This window comes from Opisthocomus hoazin, chromosome 9, assembly GCF_030867145.1.
Source record: "Opisthocomus hoazin isolate bOpiHoa1 chromosome 9, bOpiHoa1.hap1, whole genome shotgun sequence".
NCBI lineage: Eukaryota > Metazoa > Chordata > Aves > Opisthocomiformes > Opisthocomidae > Opisthocomus > Opisthocomus hoazin.
This window is the reverse complement of record NC_134422.1, coordinates 22,558,435-22,570,446: the sequence shown is the minus strand read 5'-3', so window position 1 is coordinate 22,570,446 and position 12,012 is coordinate 22,558,435. Positions and strand designations below refer to the sequence as shown.

General features: G+C 46.3%; 1 protein-coding gene across 2 annotated transcripts in view; it reads right to left on the bottom strand.

Moving 5' to 3' along the window:
• The window catches only part of CERS6 (ceramide synthase 6), a 134,446-nt gene extending 123,170 nt beyond the window's left edge, over nucleotides 1-11,276 (bottom strand). For both annotated transcript variants that reach the window (XM_075430491.1, XM_075430492.1), the window contains exon 1: nucleotides 11,058-11,276. In XM_075430491.1, the coding sequence (XP_075286606.1) occupies nucleotides 11,058-11,227 (170 nt within the window). In that variant the 5' untranslated portion in view covers nucleotides 11,228-11,276. The remainder of the gene's footprint in view (nucleotides 1-11,057) is intronic.
• Between the last annotated feature and the right edge of the window lie 736 nt (nucleotides 11,277-12,012).

Genomic DNA, 12,012 nt, shown 5'->3' with positions numbered 1-12,012 from the left:
AAGACACCTTAATTAAGAGATTTGTTATTAGTATTTAAAGCTCTAAACCACTCCAGTGTTATGCCTGAGTTATTCCAATTAGGAAACAAGGCACAACACAATTAATGCTATGGTGATGGATACGAAGTGCTACTTGCTCTTCAAACCTTGAAGGCAGCTCTTGATGGAAGAGCAAGGAAGATGAACTAGTGTTCTTCCACTTCCGCTAGTCCACTTTTCATCTTGACAGCTGAAGGTAAATGCCAGGCTAGAGGTTTCAGCTCTTGCTACGATTCTAGCAAACCATCAGCCTATTCTAAAGAAAATCATCCTGTTCAGAGATATTTCTTTTCACAAATAAAATATGAAAGACAACAACAAAAAAAACACACCAAAACTTTCTGTGCACCATGTATACAGATACAAGCCAAATAACACTTAAATTAAGAGCTGGTCAAGAATGTATGCTTCTGGAGGCTGGTAATGCTACAGAGAGCTCCTTTTTATCTCTACATTGCTGTCTTGTAACCAGACCCATTTATCAGTGCTGGCTGAAAGTCAGGACATCTGTTCCTGATGAAATTTTGACATTTCTAAATTTCCATTTCATGCCAAATGGGAAGAATACCAAGTATTTTTCACATTTCCTATAAAGGCTCTAGAAAATAACAATTCCAGGTTAGCACACTCAAGAGTTCCGCTAATTAGCACATGGGGTGCGTTTCTTCTGTCAAATACCAAATTGTTTTATTATCACCCCAACAACTAACATTCTGAAATATCTGATTTTCTAGATAAGTCAGTATTTTATAGCTGTTCTTAAAGATTTTTTTTTTAATTCAATGATTTTTAATACAATAGAAAAAAAAGTGTTACACAATATAATGCCACTGTGGTATATAAATTACTCTTGTCACACACACGTACATAAATATTTACAACTATACATATATTACCTATATAAACAATTAGTGAATATGGAGCTAAAGACTGGCTGCTTCCTTTTTTTTTTTTTCCTTAAGACTGATTTGCTCTTATTGTCTTGAACACAAAGGGAATAAAAGCTTTTCCAGTAAGGCATGTGATCACCACTCCCTGCCTTCTAAGCACCTCTTTCTGCGAATTTCTTTCAAAAACAAAATTATATTGAAGATATTGCAGCGTGGAGAAGAATCAACTTAAGGGGAACAAAACTAAAATAATCCTCAAAATTGCCTGTTATAATCAAATTTAATGGTGTAGGAGACTCAAAGTATTGATCCTAGAAGGGAACAGAATGCGTTTATATCACAGCAACTCAAACTTTATTTTGGGTACCCACAAGGTAATTCCTGTCTTGGGTAGAGAAGGTCCACATCTACTTCTTGATTTACATCCTGTCTGCTCACATAAGAGACTACAATACAATCAAAAGACCATTCAGCACCAAACAGAAAATCCAGATGTCCATTATATTAAGCATTATGTGCTCTGCCCTAATTAAGTTTCTCCTCCAGGCTCACAGTGAACTTCAACCTAACACTCACGTATTCAGGTTTCCAATACAGTTCACACACTTCATACAGACGTAGGATCCCATGACTCTCGCACTGCGAAAACAGGCCATTTAGTGAGGTTTATGATTTCACAGGATCACTGCAGTTGGAAGAGACCTCTGGATATCACAAAGTCCAGCGCTCTACTCACAAGCACGGTCATCTAGAGCAGGACTACGCCCAGCTGGTTTTTGAGTTTCTCCACAGATGGAGACTCCACAACCTCTCTGGGTAACCTGTCCCTGTGTTTCACCACCACCCCAGAAAAAAGTTTGTTCTCATGTTTAAACAGAATTTCCTGCATGTCAGTTGCTTGTTGCCTCTCATCCTTTCACTGGACACCACTAAGACGAGTCTGGCTCTGCCTTCTTTACTCTCCCTATCAGGTATTTGTAAACACCAATAAGATCCCCCCAAGCCCTCTCTTCTCCAGACTGAACCACCCCAGCTCTCTCAGTCTCTCCTCATATGCCAGATGCTCCAAATCCTTTATCATCTTAGTGGCCCTTCACTGCCCTCACTCCAGGACACGCTCATGTCCTGTAGAGGGCAGACCAAGATTGGGCTCGTCACTCCAGATATGGCCTCACCAGTGCCAAGGACAGGGGAATAATCCCTTCCCTCGACCTGCTGGCAATGCCTTCCCCAATGCTGCTGGTGCATTTCTGGCTCATGTTCAATTCGTTGTCCACCAGCGCTCCCAGGACTCCATTTGCAGTTCAATTTGTCATAATCATGTCAATGCAATCACTGCAAAGTTAATTTAGTACAATGGGTGTTGTAATTCTGGGGAGCGTTTGGCACTGGAACTGTTCATACTTTCAGGATACTTTCTTATCATATCAGCTCTCTCCTTTCTTTCGTACTAGGTGTGTGGGGAAAAGCTGACAGATAAGTATTAACCACCCAATCACCAGCCAATTATTGCTTCAATATATACAAAACATGCCCCTGCTTGTGGTCTAACCACTTGTTTTTCTTTTTTTCAACAGCTTCTTTTCAAAATGAAGCATGTAAGAAGAATAAATACACCCAACAGGACCCAATCATCTTGTCCAGCAGCATGCTTTGGACAACCACAAGTAGTAAACACCATGAAGTTCAAGAAAATCTAATGGACAGCTGTGGAAAAGCTTGTCAACAGGCACATTCCCACTCATGACGCACTCTTTACCTAAACATTTGTTTGCAACAGAAGCAACCGGTTTCACCAGTTGAAAGGGGTATTCTGGTCTTGGTAACTAACTGGTCTCACCTGCTACAGCAGTGCCCAGCAAAGCCATGGCCCGGACAGATAGCTGGTGAGAGGCTGGAGCCCTCCAGTTCCCCAGCAGAGCAGGTCTCCTCCTGGCTGGGAATTGCACCACCACCCCTGAATTCACCTATTGCCCCCAAAATGTTTCAGCTCACTTTCAGGTCATGTAGATTTAATTCTGTCTGCTTTGTCACGCTGTAATGCCCGCAGGTTTAGACTAGTGTTCCATGTATATGCTACCCACCTACAAGTTTCAGCAGTTGTCATATCAAGGCTAATTTCTGTACCTCTTGAGGAACAGATCCTGTCCGGACTGCCCCCTTCCCAACAGCACAGCAGGCAGCTTGTTTCCAGCTGGGTGGACCACTGCATTTCTCTCAGCAACAGATACATCGCACAGTCACAACAGACACAAGCAGAAGCAAGCACAAGGGATGTTACAATGTGCCACTGACCTTCTTTGCACATTACTCACTTTTGCGATCAACAACTGCTTTTGCATACTTTGCACCATACAGCACACTCTTATTTCCAAATAAGCAATTCCCTGCCAACACATGAAGGCATCTCTCGCGAGCCTAGGCAGTCACACTCGTTCGTACCACTTGTCCAGGTACACAGTATTGGTGCGAAAGCAGCTTTCGCAGTTTAAAGCTCTGTGTGACTACGGGATGCCAAACATCGTAGCAAAGTGGAAGCCGAGAGCAGCTTCCACTTCTACTCTCTTCTCAGTAAGGACCAGAGTGCCAGGGACGTGGTAAATGCTAGTCCCAGTGCAAGTTCAGGTATCTACACAGCATTGTATAGAACTGAATTCAGTCAGCAACAGAAACAAAAAGTGAGTGAAGAGATCCCAATTCCAAAGCGAGGATTTCAGCATCATTTCCATCAAGCCTTTTTCTCCTCCTGCTTGCAGAACTAGAAAACATTAAGTTCATCTCAGAGGACAGCAAATGGGCAACGAGTAGATGTGATGACACCACATGTAATAAATAAAAGACCCACTCTTCCTCTGGGTCATCCCATCGCTGTTAAAAATACAGCACCTAGCTTGTTACAAAGGATAGACAAATTCTACTGCATGCACAAGTACTCAAACAGCCTCAGAAATCTGAGATTTTATGCCAACGAACACCCTCTGGGCTCTAACCTCTGGTTTTTTGCACCAGCGTAACGATGTCAGCTAGATTTACTTTTTTTAACATAGTACTACAGATTATTCCCCCCCATCCCTATAGGAGAAATCAAGACAGGGAAAATAGTATTAAAAGGAAGCTTTTACTGCACGCACACTGAGAAAAAATAGAAGTGATTTAGACAGACTGCTTTAACCATCCTAGTGTGACCTATGAGTGCAAAGAAGGCTTTTAATCATTTCAGACCAAACTTTAAAGTGCATAATTTACAATATTAAAATGAGGTTAGGTTAGTGAACCTGAAAGATACTTCATTAATACAAGGTAGTCTGGAGAACCTTAGCATTCTGCTTCTCCCTGTGCGAAAGGTAACTTGGATTAATAGCCAATATACAAATATATACGTATGTCACATATTACAAAATGCGCAACACAGCTAACTGGATGTTATGCTTCTTTACAGCTCTTAGACATTCTTAGTAATTGTACAGACAATTGCCTTGACAGTTATAATTTGATTATGTTACATCAGAAACCATTACATGAAGCTTCACAGTTGCTCAGCAGCATGAAAGCTCACCAATGGCAAAATCTCTGATTATGAGAGGTATTAACTACATAGAAAAAAAAAATCATTACAGTTTACTCTCTTGTTCTGGTGCAGAAGTCACAGCTTTGTGTTACAGGTCCACCAGCATTATGGACACCATCTCTAAGATTATAACTGGCTATGCTAAATACTCCAACTCTCCCACCTCCAACAATTTGACTGCTTCAGAATGACGAGAAAGCTATCATCAAGCCATCACTGTTGTGAGAAACTGATGGATGCCAGATGGTGCAGACTTAGTCTTCTGTAAGAACCATGTGCTGAAAGGACTTCCTCGCAGAGCACAGAAGATCTCAGCCCATCTGATTGTCAGTCTGCTCACCTTAATGCAAGACATCAGTGATTCCTCCTCTTTCAAGTGATCAGAGACACATACTTCTCCCTCCCTCTCCCTCGACCTGGATGCCCACCCCTGCTGCACCCCCAAAATCTATGAGTGCCCAGTGAGCGAAGGGAGTCACTGGTGTGGGAGACCACAGAGCAATCAAGGTGCTAGATGAACACCTCCAAGGAACTTTTGATACACATCACACGCACCTGACTGTCCGTAAGGCACCAACTACACTCTGAAGCATACTACTGAATATTATATAAGGTTACATCACTTATGAAAGCTACACACTTGTATGCTGTGATTTTAACTTTCTACTCAAAACTCCAAGACCACCTTGAGACAGGCACCGAAACCCAAACTGCTAATTAACTGTCAAACTACTGTAGGCACAGACTGTTCAAAAACAAAACAAAACAAAAACAAAACAGGAATATGGTCAAGTAAGCACTGCTCAGCTCAGGCACCCCCTTCCTCTCCACACTGTCAACAGACAACAGAAATAGAGTCAGGGAACAGATTTCCCCAGTTGTTGATTTACTAAATACTTTGTATGGACTAATAAGACACTGGTCTGCAGGTGCATAGAAAGGGGCAGCATACCAGAAGCTCTTCTTTTTCCAAGAACAAATTCTGAGCAAACACCTGTTAATCAGCAACAGAGGCAGAAGTAGGAGCAACCAAAAGAGCCACAAACAATTTGGATCAAACTGTGCAGTTTCAGGAATCCAGGCAGGAAAGAACCCAGCAGGAGTTTCTAACAGTAACTGGAACCTGCACTCAGACAAAACCCCACTAACAGCAGCTCCACCCCAGTAACAGGCTCCCAGTACCCACTAGTGACCCATCATCAAAACCTTTCCCTCAGCTGAGCTGTGGTTTGACTGTTATAATTCTGTCACCTGGATATCTTAAAAATCAGTTTTAGTAGCATGCTCTACTGGAGCTCAACATGTATTTCCCATTTAACTCCCAATTTCGAGCACTAGAGTGCATCTACAAATGGTAGTTTATGAAGGACATTTAAATAGTATGCATTTTATCCACTCCACCTTCTTTTAATGCAACACTCTCAGCTTACATCTGAATACACAACTGCATTACACAACAGAGCTGTGTACCAGCCAATACAGACACAATCAAGGTGGGTGAGCGTACACCACACTGGTCAGAGCGGTAAGACAGAGCTCCATCCGTGCCAAGGCAGACCATGGCTCTCCAGCTAAAAACAATCATTTCCTTGTGAGGTATCTGCCTGTGTCAGTGGCTGAAGCTCAAACACTGCAACCCCAGGAACCAAAAACTGGTTACATAAAGGAAAATATAAGTGACAGAAAATTAATAACTGATGAAAAAAACACAGAGAAACAGACAGTGCAATCAGCAAGCTTTTAAAGCTATTTACTGTTAATGCTCTATTATAAAAGAAATTGGTTTAAAGTTTAAAAGAAACAGCTTTTTCAGTTATTTTCTTTACACCATCTGCGTCTTTTCATACGAAGTTAACAATTTTAATGTCCTATCCCATTTCAACTGAATCAAATGTTTGTTAAATAGTAATCAAGCAAAAAAAGACCTTACAGGTCATCTTATAAAAAGAAGACAATACAAAAATATATAGGGAAAAAAGAAAACTGAGAAAGTTATTGTCAGTGAACACACGCACAAATTAATTATACCTGAGCAATCACATTTCGCCTAACACACCAGGAACTACGCAAGAAATCTACAAATCTCACAGCGTACAAACAGATTTTGATAGAACTAACAATCATCACCCCACCCAACCTCCCCAGATGAGGTTTTGGGCTGCTGGAACTGCACCAAGTTTGTACGCCCTCTTCCAAATTCAGTATCCTGTCTAGCCTCCTTGTTGTTGCAAGAAGTAACCAATACTAGCTGTCTTAGGGATTACAAAAATCAAATTTGTATGTGTACATCACACACCAGAAACACTTGCAAGACTCTAATGTATTGTCACCTGAATGAATTTTTACAGTTAGCAAAATACATATACACACACTTATATTTTCTTTAATATCTAAGTGCACACACAGAGTCATTGTATTATGTCACCCTGATCCACTAGGAATTCTACTGTCATACTAAATGAGAGTCAGCTGAGGTTACCTCTGAGGCTGAATTACCATTGTAAAAGCAAAATGTCATACAAAAGCTGTGAATTTCCATACGCTCAATGTCTACCGTATCTTGATCTGACTGACAGTAAATGATGAGGCTGGCTCAGTTTAAACCAGTGCAGCTGGAGGGCTGTTCCTATCTATAATCATATACAAGCCATTCCATCAGCTGAGGAGCATCAACTCCATCTTTGAGAACTGCCCCCACATCAAGGCCAGAGGACAAAAAAGGCATTACAAGCCCAGTTTGCTGATTTATGGAGCTATCTCATTAGATCCGAGCCAAATCCTGCTTACAAGGTGAGGGAAATAAAGTATACTGCAACTACAATGCAAAGATGAGATAGGAGAAACTTGAGCAGATGAGCTAAGTGTAAAGAAAGCAGAAATATCAGACTCCTTGACTCAGAAGATTCCTGGACCACATCAGAAATCTGTTTAGTTAGCACTCGTTTTGGAGGATTCAGCCAACTTCTCCCTTGAGAGAAGTGTCTACAGCAGAGGTGTGTTAGCTTCGTATTTTGTGTCCAGAGCACACCGACTGCTGAGCAAGCGCTGCTTTTGTATAACCACACGCCCCTCACAGAGGACGTGCTTGGGAGGATAAAAAGGATGCTGCTTCCGAGCAGTGAGGCCTAGCGCAGAGGGAGAAGAGCTATGTGATCCCATAAAAGAAAGAAGAAAAACTGTGTTTGTCCAGAACAACAGATGTTTCTTTATCTTTTTAGGCCAATCAAAACTACAACACCCTGATATTAGCAAGACCAGTTTCGATTCAGCTTTAACCTCTTGCCTGCGCTAGAGCTGGAAAGCATCAGGGGAGAATGAGACTGGTATTATTGAGCACTTATATTATCTCCTTATAGCTGAAGGCGTTGTGTCATACAGTAGGGGATCCTTAATTGCTTACACACCTTTAAAATATAGTAAGACACACAAAATGGATGGATACTATGAAGAAATACGTCCCCACACTACCACTGCAGTTCTAAACACCTGCCATCTTCCAAATTACTAGGTAACACTACCTTTGCGCTTAGTTATTATAGTTTTCTAAAATGTACTTTGCGTTTAAAGAAAGAGATGAATGAGAAGGAAGGGAAAAGAGAAAAGGCAATAAAGGTATTTTAGCACCTCATCCATAACTATGATGGCCTCAGCAGATAGATCCACTAAATCTCATGGTTATGAGATTACACCTCAGAGCAGAGCTTATTTCAAGAGCACTCATCATCATCACATCCAATTGCTGAAGCGATTCAGCATACACTTAATGTTCTAATCTACTTCTTCCTTTCACCCAAGAGTGCTGGCCAGGGATGGCAAGACAAGGAAATCAACAAAAAAGAGTTTATTTGAAAGAAGAAAAAAAATAAAATCAAAAGTGTCTAGATTCTTTTCTTTATTTGGTTAGTTGATCCACCGAACCAGTAACAAAAAAAAAATAAAAATCCCAGTAGGATTAACTCTATTAACAACAGGTGAATATGTACAGAACAAACTTTCCAAATTCTGTCATTTCAATTGCACCTGCAATTATGTACACACAAATACATATGTATCTAGAATATAAATATATATAAATGAAGCCAACTTTTAACCCTTAGCATGACAAGTTTTATCCCCCAGACATATCAAGAACTTCATAAGCAAAGGCACAAAGTCTAAATCACAGCTCCAGCTGAACCGTATTTCTTACTACTATGAAGGTCCATGAAGTCAGTCTCCCTTCATAGCAAGGGAAGAAAAACCATACTGCTCCAGCAGCCTAGCAGTCAGCTGCTGTGAAGGAGTCTGAAAATAACGGATATAAAATACGTAATCAGATTCTTAACACCCTGTGGCTGCTTATCTACCAGTATAAGAATTGCAGGAGCATCTGTATTATGTATCTTACAAAACCAAACAGAGAATACACTTCTGTTACAAATATTGCAGTACAACCATGGATCTAAAGTACCCCTGGGTTTTTAAAAGAAAATGTCTTACAGCATCTATTTTTATTCTTTCTTTAGTGGCTACCATTGCAAAAACAGGGAACCACTACACATCTGCAAAAGCTTGTTCCAGAATGTAGCATGTACAGCATCAGTCACCCACAACTTGAGTTTTGAAAGAAAAAAGCATAGCTATTTTAATACACAGAAGAATTTTAAAAATATCAGTTTAACAGATATTTCTCTTTACTTCCAGATCTCGTATAGCTTTATCAATTTAAGTATTTGCAATCCTTTAATTAATGATGTGCATGAGGCATTTCTGTGGCTCCCAACAAACAAAGCACAGAGGCCTGACAAAATAAAGTACTAATGAGCAATAATACGGCTTGGTCCTTCCCCCATTCAAGTAAAAGACAACCCTCCTGCTTTGATCAGTGGAAGCAGGGCCAGTCACTTTTGCTCAGCCTGCTTTAATAAAATGTTCTACCCAAAAATTCACAATTGTACCATGCCGTGTGGATTAATCCCACACAAAACAGCCCGATGCTACTCTCACAGTGGAGTTTTGCAATTGATTTGAAATTAAAAAGGGAAAAATACATGCTTAAGTAATTGCTAACAAAACGTGTTTGGAGGTCTCTCACCTACTCTTGGGCCAGCAGAATGCATCTCCAGATCTAAATTTCAAAATTAGCCTAACGAATACAAAGAGAATTACGAAAATGTACTCATCTTCTCATCTGTATAACACTTAAAAATGTAATGCACTGCGAAATTAAAAATCACTTCAATTGAATGACGAAGAATAACCAGAGGGTTAGATACCTAGATAGAGACTACTAAATAACTTCTATAATGCTAACAAGAGCCGCATCAGAACTAGCAGAAACAAGGTGATTCTAAGTTTCGGGCCGAAGGTGCCTCCCTGACCAACTGTTCCTCCATCTAAGCACAGCCCTGCTGCGATCCATCCTGCAGCTCAGATGGCAAGAGACACAGCATCACGCACCCACTTCCAGCACTCGAAAGTACACACTGTACAGCGTGCAAAGGGGGGGGAAAAAACACAAACTACTCGTGATTTGACATTATCTAAATAATACTTGGCACTCAAACTGTAACTATATTGCAGTATTTAACCCAGGATAAGTGTTCGAATCAACTTCCGATAACCTCAGGCTTTCAGGCAGACCACAAGTTTTGCCGTCTTTTTCCGGCCGCCCTGCCAAGCCACACGGAGGTCACCCACAGCCCGCGACAGCCTAATTCTCGAAACAAGCGCGGTCCCCCGCACTGAGCCACCACAACAGCCAGGCTTTTGCCAACCCGACATCCCGCACGGGTGCCATACCCCAACCCCAGGCGAGGCGGAGCGCTGCCTGACACCGCAGCTGCTGCATCGTTTCCACGGCGTCTCGACAGCCTTTCTCCGTCTCCTCTTGCGTTCAGACACACGCACAGACGCACAGACGCGCCGACGCCGCCGCGAAACGCGTGCTTGGAACCCCGGCCCCCCTCGCTCCCCCCGCCGCGCCAAGCCCCCGGCCCTGCCCGACGCCCGCCCTCAGCCGCGCCGCGCTGCCGGCGGGCCCCGGGCCGGGCCCTGCCCCGCAGCGTCCCGGGCTCGGCCGCGGTCCGCTCTCCAGAGAGCGGCCCTGCGGCCGGAGCCCTGCGGGGGCCGCGGGCAAACTCCCCTGCCGGGGCAGTTTCCCGGTGGGGCCAGTCCCCGCAGCGCTTCTGAGGGGCTTCCCGGAGGCGGGCGGGCGGCCGGGCCCCGGCTCGCGCAGGTGCCCGAGCGCCCTTCTCCCCCCGCCGCCGGGCCGGGCCGGGGCGCCGCGGCCGCCGCAGGTGGCGGGAGCGCGGCGCCCATTCCCGGGGAGACCTCGCCTCCTAGCGCCCGCGCCGGGGGCAGCGGGAGAGGCGCGCCGGCTGCCTGCCGCACGCCTCCACCTTCCTCCGCCGGGCCCGCTACGCGACCGGCCGAAGGGCGGGGGGGAAGCGCAAGAGCCGGGCGAGGCCGGGAGAGAAGCGGTGGCGGGAGGAGGACGCCGGGCAGCCGAGGCTCCCCGGCCGCCCCTCGGCGAGCGGCCGCCGCCAGCCGCGCGGCCCGCCCAGCCCCGGGCTTTTTACCTTTCGAAGAGCAGCCGGATCATGAAGATGCAGAAGGCCAGGGGGAAGGCGAGGTAGAGGTCCTCCGCCTGCGGGAAGGCGGCTTCCTCCGTGCTCTGCAGGTCCGCCCAGGTGACGTTGTGCGGCAGCCAGAACCGCTCGTTCCAGAACCAGGCGAGGATCCCTGCCATCTTTGCTTTGTCTGCCGCCGCGGCGCCCCCCGCTCCGCTCCGCCCGCCGGTCTCCCTCCCGCCTTCCCTCCCTCGCCGCGGCGAGGCGTGTGCGAGCGGCTGCCGGGGGAGAGGAGGATGGAGGCGTGTGTCAGCCCCGCAGCCGCGGATGATGCTGCGGGCAACGCGGCCCGCTGCGCTGGCTCCCCGCCCCGGCCGTCCGGGAGGGCAGCGGCCGCCCCGCCTGTCGCACGGCCGCGCTGGCCCCCATTGGCTCCCGCCCGCGCCCCGCCGCGCTCCCCCTTCCAAAAAGCCCCCGCCGAGCCCGGGGCCAAAAACCGCGCGGCCCGAGCCAGCGGGCACCCCGCGCTGCGGGCACTCACCGAGGCCGCGGCCCGCCTGCCCTCCCGCCGCCCAGCCGCGCTCCCGAGCGAGACAGCGGCACGGCCGAGCGCTGCCCTGCCGAACGCCTGCGGACCGGCACCGGCTGCCTTGGCCGCAGCCCGCTCCCCGGCCCCCCGCCCGCCCCCGCTGCGGCGTCTGAAGGGTCGGGGCTGTCCCGGGCGGCCGGGCGCGCCGGGGCGCGCAGCGGCACGGTCCCGTGCCCGTGCGCAGCCCAGGGCGAGCGGAGCGCAGGGAAAGGCGCCGGGAGCGCTCCGCTCCTCAGGGCAACGCCGAGGCCAGGGCTGCGGCTTTGCGCTCCGAGCCGGAGAAAAACCTGCTTGTGCCTAAGCAAGTTTGCACTTTATGTTCCTCGTCTCGCTGCCCAGCCCCGCTGGAGACAAGCTGCAAGAGGAAAGCTGGAG